The sequence below is a fragment of the Toxorhynchites rutilus genome, chromosome 3 (assembly GCF_029784135.1).
Source record: "Toxorhynchites rutilus septentrionalis strain SRP chromosome 3, ASM2978413v1, whole genome shotgun sequence".
NCBI classification, from domain to species: Eukaryota; Metazoa; Arthropoda; class Insecta; order Diptera; family Culicidae; genus Toxorhynchites; species Toxorhynchites rutilus.
The window spans coordinates 324,334,314-324,350,773 of record NC_073746.1 but is presented as its reverse complement, the minus strand read 5'-3'; the positions used below and the strand labels follow the sequence as shown (position 1 = coordinate 324,350,773).

The window sequence follows — 16,460 nt, the reverse complement described above, 5'->3', positions numbered from 1 at the left end:
CGTGTGCTTTGCTCTTCTCTCACAAACACTATTACCCCATTTTCACACGAGGGTTTACCTATACTACTACAATGGCTAGCTTCCACCTTCACCTTAATAGAGGCTTTTACAACACTCTTTTCCACACTCTCACTATACAACACCACGAAGCGCAGTTTTGGCGGGAAAAATGTAACCTGGAAATAGAAAGGTAAGAAGAAAACGTTAGTGGGTAGAACTTGAATCGAGCAATACCCGTGTTTCTATTCTAGCGGCAGCATAAGTTGCCCGTTATTGACAGCTCTGTTCGGGAAAGCACACAAATGGACAGAACAAATGTATGGGGAAATGGAAATGCCTCCAATTTTCATCAATTGAAACCATATACAGACTATGGGATTGTAATGTATAGCATATCAAACAAATCTTAGAAAATTCGATTGGTATGCAAATCGTCAAAATCCGTTCGCAGCAAAAATAGTTATTAACGATAACTTTATTTCATAAAAACGTGACCTGTTTTCTGATTAGGCACCCTTAATGTAAGAAGTAGTCCTACGTCAAAAAATAAATTCGATCGATGCTTCAGAAATAGTTACTAAAAAAGTTACAGTGTATTGGGAACATCTTAAGAAAATATAAGCAAAACTGGCATTACTGCCGCTTGTCATAATAGATTGTGCTCGGTATTTTGAGTTCGGTATATAAATATGCGCCTTGCTGTTAATAATAAACAACGTGTATTAGTGCTAATCTTTTTTGGAGGTGCCCTACGCACAAATCAAGCCAACCAGTGGAAATTCGATAAAAAAACAGTGAATTCATTGGATCAGAATGCGCTACGGCCAACTGGTAATGGGCCCTGCCGGGAGTGGAAAGGTATGTTTCAAATTACACATGTTCAGTGCCATTACGTAGTAATCATCAACATTTTACCAAACAGTCCACGTATTGTGCCACCATGCAGAGGCACGGTTACGATGATAACCGTCTCGTCAAGGTAGTGAATCTGGACCCGGCGGCCGAGACATTCGAATATCAGCCATACATTGACATCCGCGATCTTATTCAACTGGACGACGCCATGGAGGATGAAGAGATGAAGTTCGGTCCGAACGGTGGGTTGGTATTTTGCATAGAATACCTGTTGGAGAATCCTGATTGGTTGAGGAAGCAACTATACGGTGTAGACTCTGAAGATGAGGAAGAAGGAGGTGATTGTATCGAGGAACCAGACGATGACTATATTTTATTCGATATGCCGGGCCAAATCGAACTGTACACTCACATGAAAGCAGGACAGCAGCTGGCAAGACTACTGGAATCGTGGGACTTCCGGCTGTGTTCGGTGTTTTTAGTTGATTCCCAGTTTATGATCGATGGAGCTAAATTTTTGTCTGGCACAATGGCTGCACTTAGCGTAATGGTCAATATGGAATTGCCACACGTGAATATTCTCAGCAAAATGGATCTGTTGAGTAAGACCAGCAAAGGACAGCTGGACAAATATCTCGAACCTGATTCGCATGCGCTTTTGGGTGAAGTCACGACTGAGTCCTCCTGGGGAAGAAAGTATAGGAAGCTGTCCGAAACGATTGGTACATTGATTGAGGATTTTAGTTTAGTGCGATTCACACCATTGAACATCAATGATGAGGAAAATATTGCCGATTTGTTGTTGATGATTGATAATGTTATTCAGTACGGAGAAGATGCTGACGTTAAAACGAGGGACTTTGATCCACCGGAACCGGAAGAAGACAATGATGAAGATAAGTACTACAGGGATTGAAAAAATAATCAAGGAAAACATTTACGTTACATTACGTCTTATTATTTTGATGACCTCAAATGTATTTACAACAGAGTCACAAGTGGTTATGTCCACCTTCGCAATTGACAAAAATCTTAACGTCTAGCGTCCTATCAGTGTTTTACCGCATTCATTTCAACGGAAATGGTTTATAAATATTCATTAAATATGTTTTTTCATGACAACGTCAAAATTGGTTATCGCGGTTCGAGCGAGGCTCACCCGTATTGGTGCTCTCACCGCCGCCTTCTCTAGGACTAGTTGCGTCATCGGATGGTGAAGCTGCCGATGGGTTCGAACCATCTAGATTTGTGGTGGAGTCGTCTGTAGGATTGCCGCTATCATCGGGCTTACTCTCAAGGGAAAAGGGCGGTATGCGACAATCGAACATGTGTCCATCCTCACGTTCCATGCGGAATGTGCCCCACATGTGACCGCTTGGCGCCTGTAGGCTCACGTGAGAGCTGTACTGAAACGCCGGAAGACGTGGACTCAGCACTGGTTCCTGTCCAACCACACCCCGACCGCGGACGGTTTCCAGGGTTCCTGACAGAGAAAATATCCGCCAATGGCGTTCCCTCAGTTGGACGCTCAGCTCACCTAAATTTTCCAAACGGATAGAGTAACGCCACTGTGGATAACAAAAATTACACTTATTTACTCACTCTAGTGGGCTTGAAGCTATAAGACACTCACCCAATAAACAGATGCAGCCGGAGTTTCACGACAACCCATGTAAAACGGAATGACGGTTACCCGGATTCCTTCGGTAGTTTCCTTGTGCACATCGGATAGCTCCAGCCAAGGATGGTTCTTTTTCTGCCAGGCTCGCAGGGTATCCTGTGCACTGAAAGGTGGATCCTTGGCCGGTTGATGCGCCAAGAACTTGTCGAATAGCTCGTGCTGCAGAGGATTTTGTTCTCCAGAACTGTATGGAAGAATGTCCTCGTGAGCAACGTAATCCAATCCAGGAATAGCATACAGACTACGACTGGATTCCTGGTTTCCCAGAAACGTTACCGCCTCTGTTTGCGCCCGAATATACGGACAATCGCGTTGATCGATCAGCACCTGATAGAAGGTATGTGTCCTCTTCTGCACTTCCTTATTAGTGTTCTGTGGCGTCGTTGCCGTATTCCCAGCCGCGCTGGAAACCGTTTCATTTTGGGTATCCTTGCTCTGGGTTGGCAAATCACGGTCATACACACGTGCCAACCAGGGGAATAGAATGACACCGCGATAACCAAACACACGATGAAGAAACAGCTGTCCCGTTTCGTATTTGCCTTGAGCCTTCGGCAGTTCCAATTTACCCACTTCCGCCAAGCTGTAAACGAAATAAATCGCAGTTCATTATATAATGACGATACGCTGAACCGTGAGGATTCTCTTGAAGAATGTCTAGTTGAACGTTGTTTTTGAAACGGGATTCTAACTGGGACATCTTTGTCAAGCTTAAATGGGAATAATACGGTATTATAGCAAATCAACCGACACTGACCGAGTTTTGCGCTGATACGAGACGGACAAATATCTGACCGAAAGCTGGAAGCATACTGGACGCAACCGGCGAACCACTGCCTGGGTTATGTAGAAGCCCATTCCACACTTCTGCTAAAACCGGAAAGGGCGCTGTTTGCTGGATCGACTTGGTGTTCAGATGCCAAAACGTCGCCAGTGTAACACTTCGAAGTTTTCTCCGCTGTGTTTATCACCAAGGCAGCGCAGTGTTTCTCGGTTGACTGTTTGCTGTCAATCGACAAAATGAACGAAACTGTGTTTTTCATCCCGCACCAACATCTGCATACTCCGGTTTAGAGGCTTTTTTTTCAACAAATCTGCCAATATTGGCACGTTGTTCGGTCAAATATGGCACGATTTGGAAGGTGTTTTGCCGCGTTGCTAAAGTCTTTTCATTTATATTCTCGTTTTTGATACAGTAAGTTACCTCTAATTCGATATCTAGCTAATTGGACAGACCTGGGGTAGCAATCCGCATTTCGAAACGAGTGATTTTTATTTGTTTCGATCAAGGCGTTGTAAGTGGAGCGCAATGTCAAAATTGCTGTTCGGCCATTGCTCGTGAAAAAACAAATCGTATTCTTTGGCGACAAATGCATTCGTTGGCAAAATAGCCGCTCGCGCTTTACTGTTGCTAGGTAATTATCTAGATGTCTATTATAACAATTTCTCATAATTGCTTCTATTTTTTCAGATATCTACAATAAGCGATTGAATCATAACAGTGCAGAAGGACGTTGTTAGTATATATTTCCGCTTCTAGAAGCGCAATCAATGCCTTTCTTTCCAAGTAAGACGTACTTCTGTTTGGCTCCCATCGGCGGGGAAAAGAGTACTATCAGCTCACGGCGATGGTGACAAGGAGGAGAATGCTGTGCATAAACTGGAAAAGAGATTACCATATGCAGAAGATCCGGAAAGGGCTGTTACATTGATTTTGTATAAAGGCTAGAGCAAAAGGAAGTTGACAATGATTGCAACAGGTTCGTGTTTACTTTTCAAATTAGTTGTCTTTTGTGTTGCTAATTTGCCATATATTACAGGAAAGTAACCAGTTGCGTTGGATGTTTTAATCAAGAGAAATCCTGAGCCTTGAATTTTGTGTGTTTTTTTTTTGTTTTGTAAACACCGCGGCAATACTGCTGATATTTGAGAAATAAATTAGATTGAGAGAGTGCACTATTTTTTACGAATATATATTTGCTTATTTTTTCCTTCAGTTATTTTCCTCAGCGAGTTGATATGAAACCATAACCACGCTACCAAACAAAAAGTAAATAATTTTGAAAGTTACGTCTCGCTACTCGTCTCACGTCTTGTCATGAAAGTGTCAAGAACGAAACACCTATCGTTTCAGCATCTTGGTTTCGAAGACCATTATAGATCTCTGGGCCAAGGCGTCTCTATATACACCAGGTGAAACAATCATATGAAATGCACTTTCAGCCATATTGGAATTGCTGTCGGTATTGTTTACAAACAGCATCAGAACGCTGCGGGCGGCTCTCTACAAACTGCTACGACGCTTCGAACGATGCCTACTATGTTCGGCTTTCGCGAATTTATGTGAAAAAGAAGGGATATTCTGTAGAATTTCATTCTCATTTCCACTACTCTCGCATGTGAAAATGCAAAAATGGCGTATCCTAGCAATAACAAAACAAACAACCCCCGCTCCACAAACCGTAATCACCTTCTTATTGAAGTGATTATGTTGCTTCACCTGTTATACATTGATTTAAGCACCTTGCTCTGGGCGAGCTTGAAACCAAGACGGGTCTATGGTACTAGGTGAGGCCGTTTCGTCACTAAGTTAGTTAGGGGAGCGGTATATGAAAACAGAACGGAAGAAAGCAGAAGGGGAATTATTTGCTTGTAGCGTGAAAGAGATAGACTGATCACGAGCGAGCTTCGGCCCTAGCGTATTGTGTTTTGTTTACAAACAAAACACAGTAGACTTCCAAGATGGCTGAAGAGTGGTTTTAGGAAGTTGGCCCACCTTAGGATATACTTCTAGGCGCCTTGCTTGAAACGAGTGAAACGGGTGAAGGCTGGTTTAGAGTTCCCGTGAACGTGAACATGAACAGGCGGTGAAATAGCACAACTATTCCACGGAGAACGCCATTGCGAACAAACAACTCAGAAAATCGTGGTGAATAGAATGTTCATGTTCATGTTCATGTTCACGTTCATATTGAATGTTCACCAGTAAACGTAAAGTAAATGAACATCGAGTTTTAATGAAGTTATTCGGATAATGAATTCGATTTACACAAATCCAGCAACTATGTTTGTGACCTCTTTTGCTCTTTTAGGTCACATGAGTCCTCATCACTGAACCTAACACTTCTGAGGAAGATTTTGTGAACGAACCGTCGTCCTTGTTAAGGGAACCTAGTTAAGGGAGTCTTTCTGAATCTTGCAACGTTTCAATTTCACAGCAGTATTTTCAATGCTTTCACAGCTATTTGCCCAGGATTCTCGTTTAGATCGTCTAAGTTCTTTGCTATATTCAGTTAGAGCTCTCCTGTATTGAGTCCGAAGTAATTTTAGCTCTGTTGAACAGTTTTCGGTGTGTTTTGTGAAGCCGCTCGAGTCTTTTGTTCCACCGGGAACGTTTCTTGTCGGAGAAACTCTCTTTAGTGGACAATTATTATTATAGACAGAGACTGATGTATCGCTTACTTGTTTTGAAGTTGATTCCAGCTGTTGAATCTACCTTTGAATCTAAACATGTGTTAGGGAAACACAGTTCAGTGGAAACAAAAATACCCCCGACCTGCATGTACCTTTGCAGAGCGGATTTCCACAGGTACATCGATTTTGAAGTCTGTGTTGGGGATACCGTAAATCGGGCCAATCGAAACTTGGCAGTTAGGGCGTTTAAACAACGCTTGACATTTAACGGTTATTCAATCTCAGTGAAAATAGTTATTATTTTATAAAAACGTGACCTGTTTTCTGATTTGGTACCCATGACCTGTTTTCTGAAGGGTATCGCAATCCAGTAAGAAATGTTCGAGTTATAAGCATTTGGAAACTTTCATTTTTTCCTACATATTCTGTGTTTAGGTTTTCATTTTACCCCCCATATACTCCGGTTAGACGTAGTCCCACGTCAAAAGATGTTCATCAAATTTATTTGTAACGAAGAACATAATCTTTTACAAAAATTTCGATGCTAAAATAATATTCGAAGTGGCAAACAAGTGGATGGCATAATATAAATAAGCGTAGTTCCACGTCGAAAATATGTGGTCGTTTCCAAGATACAACCCCTTAAATTTTTTTTTTGAATCACGATATTCTCTGTATACTGTCAAGCCACCATCCCATTCAAAAATAATGTGTTTATGATCAGACAAAGACATCACTTGCAAAACGAGCCAGTTGTGAATTTTCTTAGAAATTACGGAACTGCATGTTAGGTTTGATAGCGTTTGTAAACGTTGGTTTATTACCTATATTAGGAGTGTCAATGTTGTTTCACGAGAGAGAACGCCGTCACCTCTTGGGTGGGAACCTCAGAGACGCCGCCAGGAAAATAAGTCGATGCAATTATTACATTGGATCTTCCTTCTAATTCATTTGTAGGCGAAGTTAAAAAACGGTGTTAAATCATGAAACCTCTCAAAGTATATATTCCAACAAAACAACATTTCAACTTTCTCAAATTATCGTTATTTTTTATTTTATTGTAGTCTATGAAGCAAAATAAAATTTGAAATTCTCATGCACTTCTGGCGCAGGTGCGTCTAATTTGTTGAAATGCCTTCCAAATTTTTACAGTTGCAGTTGTTTCGGTGGAATGTGTATTCAAACATTATGTAAATTATTAATGTGTCATAAAAAATATATCTAGCCAGAGAAATACGAAAATAAATAAAGGCTTAGAATATAGGTTTGCACCCCTTCTCAGTGTATAACTATATTTTTCAGATGCAATAAAAATAAATCTAGCGCAACTAGTCTACTCATTGTAGTTAATATTAGCCGATAAATATATGTGCAACACGATTAGAAGACTATGACCGCGAACGCAATAATACACACCCTCAATCACACTCTAATTCTTATTCAACGGTATCACCATATGAAATGGGTACTCAAGTAATTCTGCCGTTGAAGCTCTGGCCTTGGGATCGTACCTCAAACACCTCTGGAGCATCTCTAGAACCATCGGCGGATAGTAGTTGGGTAGCGGTGGATACTCAATTACGGTGTTTGGGTTTGTGATAACATGTACCTTATTGTAGACGTTCTTGATGTGCGCAAATGGGGTCTTCTTGTACAACAGCAGATACAGTATGCAACCCAGCGACCAGATATCCGACTTTTTGGACATCTTTATTTTAGGTTGATTGCTCGCTGGACTACTATCAGTGGACGTATCAATCAGTGCCTCTGGGCTGATGAAATTGAACGTTCCCGCCTGGGAAAACTTCATAATACTCGTCGCGTCAAGAGAAATGTTACTCGCGATTCCAAAATCGATCAGTTTCAAACGACCTCCAACTATCAAGAAGTTAGCCGGTTTGAGATCGAGATGTATGACGCCGTGTTCGTGGATATAATGCACACAATGCACCATTTGGTACCACATTTGCATCAATGAGTACAGCGGAAGTTCCTTACTGCTCATGAGTATCCGGTGCAAATCGCAGTCTCCCTTCTGCATAACCAAAAACAACTGGTTGGCTTCTGGAATGTGGCAGCTGGAATGAAGAAATGACATTATTCCGCAATCCTTGAAATCAATTCTTACAATCTTACTAGTCGTAGAGCGCCACAACATTCTCGCTTCCTTGCAACTTCGCCAGTAGCTTCGTTTCGTTTAGATAACCTTCTATAACAGATGCGTCCCCTTCCAGTTTGACTAACTGTAATCGAGAGACAGTCTACAGATATCCAAATATTAGGGAAACCCCATCACATGCGTATACCTTAACAGCGCACTCAACGCCAGTATCCATTTGTTTTGTTAAAAATACAGCACTAGAGGCGCCTTGGCCCAGCTTCTTCAGCACTTGATATTGCTTGCCGTTAATGTTGATAATCGGGAGAGGGTTTGCTTGCGAATGTTCCCCTATGTCCTTACCTTTGTTTATGTCCTGTAGGGCTCCTCGCATTGGGGGCGGAGGTTCTGGGGATAATCTTTTATCACAGGATACAGACGGTGGAAATAGTTTCTCTGTAGAAACTCTTTTGAGTTGCAATTGCTCCGCAATAGGGGATAGGGATTTCTCCTTTGATTTTATCGGGGTATCAACAAGCGACAGTGAGAGACTATCGTCAGCCATCATCAGTGGCCGCGATAAACTTGTGGCCACCGGAGTAGCAAATAGAATTTTCTGTGATTTGAACTCGTTTTCTATAGTATTGCGTGACTTACGACTAGCTGTCGATGTTAACATACGGGACGACGTGCCGCGCAAGTGGTTCACAACAAACTTCTCTCGTGGGGTCACAAAATTGTGTTTGTTCTTGTCTGTTATCTCCTGGCATTCTCTATGAGGAGACTGTACCTTTTGTTCTTTTACAACTTTGTCGACCATCATTTCTGTTTCCTTGCGTAAATGTTTCAATGCGTTTTCAGAACTGGAAAAATCGGATGAGCCACAACTGTGCACACCTGAATCCCATGTTTGCGGTGGTTTCCTAGCAATCTGTGTGGACATTATAAACTGTTTGTCCAGTTGAGAGCGATCAAGCAATGGAACACGCTTGTAAGAAACACTCGCCGCTTCAATCAACTTGTCTTCTAATTTTTGTCGAGCAGGCCTTTCGGTGTTGTTTCCCTTCTGTGATGGAGTTGCCATCGGTTCTGCTGCCTTTGTTTCACTTCCCATCTCGTCGATACCCTTCGAAGGTGTTAGCAGGAAAGAGTCATTCAAGATTGCACAATTCAAACTAAAATTGAAGATCCAATGATAGAAAGAATAAACTACATTTCAGATATACAAACTACTTATTATCGTCATCTGAATCCGATTCTGATTCCAAAGGTGGCAGTTCAGATACTCTTTTGGGCTGAAAGCTGCAGGCGATAAATTAATCATTATTACTTTCCAATAAGATTCCACTGTTTACCTTCTAGTGGCTCTCGTGTAACGTTCTTCAGACGAATCTTTATCCCTGAAAACATCAATCCGCGATAAGTTGAAAAAAAGTCGAAACAAAGGAGCACAACAAACCTGCACCTTGAGCTAACCGAAGCTTCAAGCAATTCGGTATCGTTAAGTCCATTCTCATCGTGCTCATTGAATCTTTTGGGAACATCCGTCATAGCACTGCCTAGCAGAAATTTCAGTTACTTATTTTCGTTTTATTTTAAAATTCCGCCCACAATGATTCCTTTTTAAAATGCCAACACTTGAACGGCGAAACGACTGTTATTATCTGCATATCGCGCGAGAAAACGATTCCTCTAAATGACGTTTCTGCTTTTAAATTTATCAGCGTTACCAACGTGACGGGATAATAAACACAGAAAACACAGTAAAACAGAAATATCTATTTTCCTTAGAAAACTGACGCAGAATATTTAAAAAAAAAAATCTTGTGGTGCTCATACATATAGCGAATTCGTTTTTGTTCAGTTTCAATCCCAGTGCCACACTAAGGCCGATTACACATTATCCGGTTTCTGCCGGACCGGTTTGAAACCCAAATGGCAAATTTCGATCGGACCAACCTTTTCACGGCGCCGTGATGCAGCCGTCTACAGCGACTGCAATGTCCGGTGACCGGACAAGCATTATACGCGATGACCGTAGAATAGTGTCGACGCCTGGTGGAGACATCGGTTTGGGAAAGCAAATCATTCTCTATAAGATTATCACACCTCAAGACAGTTTTGAGTTGTTTAAATTTTTAATGAAAACTTTTACTTCATATTATTTGATTGCTCAGAACCTGTGGTATTGATTCTTCCTTAACCATTTTTGTGTAGTTTTCTTGATATTTTAACTAAAACTCATCATTGTAATATACAATCATTATCAGACACAATTATTGTTCAGGAGGTTTCCCAACTTGCAAAAGAACGTATTACTTTATTACATAAAGAACACATTTCATGAGAAGAAGTTAATTTTCATTCATAGTTTTTATTTTAAGACATGTGTTTAATGCACCTGAAAATCCATTATCACTATCATTTCCCAAAAGCGGAGCACGAAACTCCATGCCATGAAAGCGAATTGACAGTTGTTTGTCATGTCTGTTAGTATTAGTACAATTCAGGCAATTTTTCGTCTAATGTAATAGTATGTGTGCACTATTGACGTTTGTTTGTTGATTTTGAAACCAGTTAATAATTTGCAAGTGATATGGATGCTGAAATTTTTATTTCACTTCTTCAACAACTACCAGTGTTGTGGAACTAATTCTGTGATGCAAGTTTCTGCTCAAAAAGAAGCAATGGTCACAGGTGCACGATGTCATCATTTAGCATATTGCCACGGACTGTGTTATTAACGGTGAGTGATGTCTTTTGACAAGAAGATCGAGTTATTTAATTGACTTCTATTTTTTGTTCACAGGCAACATCCCTTATCTGAAATAATTATTGAACGAGTTCGGGGATGTCAAACAAATCTTCAATCGGTTCATGGAGGGGCGGATTTCGAGCGGCTTTATCGAGCTGAATGAGAAGGTTAGTTTTTGTTAATTTGAACACACTAAAAATAATTCTCTCATCTAATATTCTTTGGGTATTCCAGTTTGACCTGACCGGCGACGCGATTGACGACGAGACCAAGGCACTCCAGCCAAAACTGTCAGATATGTGCTCTGTGGTCTAAATGTTCCAATGCCCGACGCCAAAGCATCGGTTCTGTCAGAACGAAATTCCAGCTTATCTGATTCGGTCATTCTTTGCCCCGGATCCGCGTATTGATAGCTGTGATGCGAATTGGGCTCGAGAAGCTGCCCCTGCCCCAGGATTACGTGCTCGAGGAATTGCGGCATATGTTGAGCTCGTTCTTCGACGAGGATCAGCGGAAGCAGCAATGGAATAGTGTTTGAACGAATTATGTTATTTTATTCGTAATTTGTTTACTGTATTAATGAAATAAAAAAAACTCTAGAATGGATGGATGTGTATACATTCTCTTGTAGGTAAATTCCAAAATAATCACAGGAAGTGAACACATTATACATATAAATAAATAGTGCCTCTGGCTTGTAACGGAATGTTATTATTATTGGTTCATCAAATTGCACTTTTATCTAACCGTGTTTCTGAGACTGTTGAAAAATTATGTGGCAACAGAGCGTGTGATATAATCATACTATTCGTGTATGCTTGGAAACGAAATAATTATGCGTATGAATGAATAATTAGCGTGCACCCGTGGCCGAGTGGTTAGCGTCTCACATTATCATGCCGGGTGTTCGGGTTCGATTCCCGTTCTGGCCGGGGGATTTTTCGTCAAAGAAATTTCCTTCGACTTTGCACTGTGGTTCACGCGTATTCAAGAGCTTGCCCTTCGGAATACATTTAAGGCGTGTTATCTGGCTTAAGAAATCTCAACTAGGTATTAATAAACGACGCTAGTTAATACATACGTTGAGACGGCAAAAGTGCCACAGAGAACGTTAACGCAATTCAAGAAGAAGAAGATGAATGAATAAACCGCAGCTGGACTAAAGTTAGTTTTTTAAACGTATTCTGAAGTGGGGCGGAAGTATTCATAGGTACGGTAAGAACGCCGTTATGATGCAGGATGTGTGTAATGTCCGTGAGGCCTGGTCTCACTTTGATCATGCTCATGGTGTGCTACACTCCAACATTCGGCCTTATGTGATTTCCAAGGAACATACATATGAGAACGGTCGTGGTTGCCGCAGCAGCTGTGGGTTTAAGGTTTTCCGTCTGCACTCAGCTGCATGTAACCGGAATATTTGAAGCAATGTTTACCTGTCAAATCCACATATAAATAAATGCATATATGTGTTTGTGAGAGATGTACGGTTTTGTGTAGCGCGAGGTCTCTTTCACATTGTTGTCCGGTTTTCCGTCCAAACCCAGCGGCGCTTTTTGAAACCGGTCCGGCAGAAACCGGATAATGTGTAATCGCCCTAACTGCTGTCAAAACGTTTTTTTGACGTAGGACTACGTCTAACCGGAAGATATAGGGGGTGAAATGAAAATCTAGACACTGAACAAGTAGGAAAAAATGCAAGATTTGGAACGCTTATAACTCGAGCATTTCTCAATAGATCGCAAAGATTTATGCATCAATTGATAGGAAATATATTTACGCATCTATCATAACGAATAACATTTCATTTTTCTTGAGATAAATAATTGAATAATTGTGAAATATCAAGCATTGTCCAAATGCACTTTGTGTCCATTTTTGATTGGTCCATTTTGTGCTCCTCAAATCGTACCGACCAAAACGGGCAACCAGAGCAGCAGCGAAATACAACGAGGCACGATTGGAAAGGGAAAAGAAAAAAATGAAGAAACATTGGTTGCAGTCTCACGCATGCGTAATTCTCGAGCCAGCCAGTCAGCTTAAAAATCCCCGCTCCGCTGCGGTAACGCTCATTCTTATCCAAACCGTACACCACATCGTATCACATCACATCAACAAACCAACACAAGCAGCCATGGTTGGTTATGGCAAAGGAGGAAAAGTGAAGGGAAAGGTAAAATCCCGCTCGAACCGTGTTTGTCTGGAGTTCCCCGCAAGGGTAGCTAACTGATAACTGATGTTGAAAATTGACTGACGTTACATCTGCATTGTATAGAAAAATAACTAAGGAGCAACATGATGAGCTATGTATTTCCTGCTGCTCTGTTCTTATTTTAAAGGACTTTAATCCGAAGGTCATCCGTCCCTGTATTTACTGTTGGTTTTTCAGAACGCTTATAGCTCGTTTATTTCTCGACAGATCGTAGAGTTCGTCTCCAAAACCTCAGTTCTTTTTCATTTTTATTTACTTTGTTTGCGGAGACTACAAATCTTACAATTCATTCGTCTCCGAAACCACAGTTTAAGGTACGGTAATGTGCTCAATAGTGAAATTTATGATAGTGAATGAGCTGATGACCACCTATGCATTCCCTATCACAGCCATCAGTTTGATTGTACGATATGTTCATACGCCGAAAGATGCTCGGCGTTGAACATTTAATAAGTACAAAGCCTTCAGAAAAAAAATCAAGAATCAATTTTGTAAAAAAAACGCAAGAACACAACACCAAAGGTTCTTTTCAGAACCCCCAACATGTTCATAAAAAGTAAACAGTAAAGTAATCCATTTTTTCAGGTAGATAGGTAGGTATTCACGTAGGAGAAGAAAATAAAACAATATATTTAAAATATATATTTAGCAAAAGCTGTCCCCTTTGTATAGTCCTACGTTACTCCGGTTATGTCCCCGACATTACCCACCCGTCTTTTATTCACTCAGTTTCAACCTAGTGTCGCACTAGATTCGCCCCGAAAGCTGTTAGTTTCGCACTGAGACGTTTCACGGGTTGGCACTCGGGTTCACCAATACAACTATACTGGACTGTCAAGTTCCGAGTAAAGCATGAACGAACTTTTCAGCCGGTTTGAACTGGTTGCTGGCGCAAAATTAAACAAGAATAAAACGACAGCGATTGACGTTGGAAGGATTATACTTATGACAGACATACAGCTGTACTTGCGTTGTAAGAGTACAGCGTTGTACAGGTACTATCGTACCATGACAGACATACTTTGGTTGTACATTGTACCGTATGTCAAACTGACAATCAGAATTTTTCCAATTTTCACCACATATTTCAATGAAAAAGGTTTTTATTTAGCGTCTAAACTATCAAACACAACAAGAAAATTTTCACTCTGAGTTTTTAACTCAAGAGATAGTCAGTGAAAAGAATGTTTGCCAAGTGTTTTGATTCGATTTGTTCATGCTACCCACCACTAACCGTCTATGGCGCTGCGCACAGTACAACTGTAGCCATGTACAGCGGTAAAATAGGTCGGTACAGGTACAGCGATTGTACCGAGTTGCTTGCATGGTTCTAGCGCTGTACATGGTGACAGACATACAATTTTCGAAGTACAACGCTAGTACAGCTGTATGTCTGTCATAAGTATTAGAGATGGACAAATCAGCTCATTATGGTGAGCGGCTCAGAGCCGTTCAGCTCATACAAGTGAGCTGCTCATTTGGAACAGCTCTTGAACTCAGTTGAATTTCTCGGTTGTCCACATAATTGCATTACTACCGTGGGACATTTTATAGTGTGCATTTTCTTAATGGACGGAAAGCCAAACTAACTAAAACTAATATGATTTCTAATAATATAATATACAACAAATATTGAATGCTAAAATCCAACATAGAAGATGCTTAGGATATGCTGCACAGAAGAACAGAAGAACCAGCAGTAGCCAAATAAAATGCCTGCAGAAATATTGGCCGAGACAACGTTTTTTGATAAAACTACCGAGATATTTTTTTTTTGCATCCAAGTATATAAAAACAAATCCACTAATAGGCGTAACGAGAATTAATTCTTCGCGATGATAAAGGTAACAAAAGGACCATTACCAATCATCAGCATTTATGCCGGGTGGTTTTCTGAATTGTTTTGATTCAGCACGCGGAAATAAATTTATGTGTGTCAACAGTCATTGTTGGCAACACTTGCCTAAACGCACCTCCCAATCACATCATACTTTGGACAACAGGCCAACACATGCTTACAGTGACGGGTAGACGGTATGTCACTGGATGCGTAGAAGGAAAGGAGAAGAGAAACAATAACACATAACAACAATTGGAAGGAACGTTTCGAGATTGCTCATGGAATATTTTAAAATTATAAACTACTTATTATATTGATCTTAAAACTACATCTTAAATTAAATTATTTAGAGCGTCCAGTGTAGTACTAGGACTTATTAGAAAATTATAAACTACGACTGCGGCTACGACTACGGACTACGACTAGGGACTACGACTAAAGTTTACGAGTAAACCTATAAGTTTAAATAACAATATAATATAGTAATTTCATTTACAAGCATATCATAATGTTTATTATTTTGTTTGGCGATTTAAGAAAAATTTAATGATGTAACGAACGATTGAATATCTTCAAAGCAAAAACCTTTTTCATATCTGGCATCTCTGCTGAAGCTAAAGAACGAAGAGGGACACACGAAAACAAACTGACGTCATATCATATAGCGCGGGAGACGAAAAATTCTTTCGCGTCTCAAAATTCACACTCTCTGCAGCATTCCCAGCAAACATTAAATCGCATAATAAGCGTATATATAACATCATATGCCCTACAATTTGGTTGGCATTTAATGCGCCTAACTGGCATATGCATGCAAAAGTGGAGGCCATATACATACATGGCAAATGTTTACCGAATTTGTTTGGATGAATATGCAACATTGACCGGCTATAATAGCGATTATGTTGGAATTGAATTGCGATCTAATATGAATATATTCATGAATTGTCAAAGCACCAAATACGACTTTTACCATACTCATATACGATTGATTACAGACATAGAAAAAAAACCAATGGCGCAAAATATTTTCGAGAAATGTTTATCACGAATCGCCATTTTTATATATGAGTATTTATGTTCGTAGAAATAATAATTGATTGATTGACTTAAGTTGGGAGTGGAATATGAATGTTTAAAATGACACAGATTGATGTTTGGTGAAAACTGCTCCGATGTGGGTTCGAACTCCGGTCGTCTGGATTATCATCCACCAGCTATTTCGCTATCTGAAGTAATATGTTCTTTATTAGGATCTAATATGATTACTGTTTCATGATTTTCTTCAGCATGCAACACGATTTACTACAGTACTGAATCGATTAAAATTATACGCTTATACGACGCATAAACTGCATCAGCGTAATATACGCATATATTATAAATATATTTTACGACAATATACATCATAAAATTGATGTTTATTATACCGAATTGCGACTTAATTTGATCATGGTATATAAAATCGAGTTTTTACATTTTATGCGATTTCAAATATACACGATACATACTTTGATAGATATTATATGCGATTCTGATTTATTCGGATTTCTTGTAAGACTTGGCACGTGCAAAATTATACGATTTAATGTTTGCTGGGTTTGCGCT

At 40.2% G+C, this 16,460-nt stretch overlaps 3 protein-coding genes and 1 long non-coding RNA gene across 7 annotated transcripts; 2 read left to right on the top strand and 2 right to left on the bottom strand.

Annotated features, from left to right (window-relative positions):
• The first annotated feature begins 646 nt into the window (after positions 1 to 646).
• On the top strand, positions 647 to 1,800 carry LOC129775891 (GPN-loop GTPase 3). Its single transcript, XM_055781109.1, has 2 exons — positions 647 to 858; positions 923 to 1,800. Exons 1-2 carry the CDS (start codon positions 814 to 816, stop codon positions 1,769 to 1,771), a joined length of 894 nt encoding a protein of 297 aa, XP_055637084.1. The 5' UTR covers positions 647 to 813; the 3' UTR covers positions 1,772 to 1,800.
• On the bottom strand, positions 1,792 to 3,553 carry LOC129775890 (polymerase delta-interacting protein 2). The gene is made up of 3 exons (XM_055781108.1): positions 3,294 to 3,553; positions 2,489 to 3,119; positions 1,792 to 2,423 (listed from the first exon to the last, which is right to left on the bottom strand). Exons 1-3 carry the CDS (start codon positions 3,392 to 3,394, stop codon positions 1,980 to 1,982), a joined length of 1,176 nt encoding a protein of 391 aa, XP_055637083.1. The 5' UTR covers positions 3,395 to 3,553; the 3' UTR covers positions 1,792 to 1,979.
• A 3,658-nt stretch (positions 3,554 to 7,211) lies between these two features.
• LOC129776962 (uncharacterized) lies at positions 7,212 to 9,739 on the bottom strand. 4 transcript variants are annotated; one of them, XM_055782946.1, is made up of 6 exons: positions 9,508 to 9,739; positions 9,404 to 9,448; positions 9,279 to 9,350; positions 8,257 to 9,223; positions 8,087 to 8,193; positions 7,212 to 8,028 (listed from the first exon to the last, which is right to left on the bottom strand). In XM_055782946.1, exons 1-6 carry the CDS (start codon positions 9,597 to 9,599, stop codon positions 7,380 to 7,382), a joined length of 1,932 nt encoding a protein of 643 aa, XP_055638921.1. In that variant the 5' UTR covers positions 9,600 to 9,739; the 3' UTR covers positions 7,212 to 7,379. The 4 variants fall into 4 exon arrangements, with proteins under 4 accessions (XP_055638921.1, XP_055638922.1, XP_055638923.1 ...); XM_055782947.1 differs by having other exon boundaries at positions 9,282 to 9,350; XM_055782948.1 differs by having other exon boundaries at positions 9,514 to 9,739.
• An 884-nt stretch (positions 9,740 to 10,623) lies between these two features.
• Positions 10,624 to 11,585, top strand: LOC129779815 (uncharacterized). The gene is made up of 3 exons (XR_008743777.1): positions 10,624 to 10,794; positions 10,858 to 10,970; positions 11,038 to 11,585. It is a non-coding gene; the product is annotated as an uncharacterized LOC129779815 (long non-coding RNA).
• The last annotated feature ends 4,875 nt before the right edge of the window (positions 11,586 to 16,460 follow it).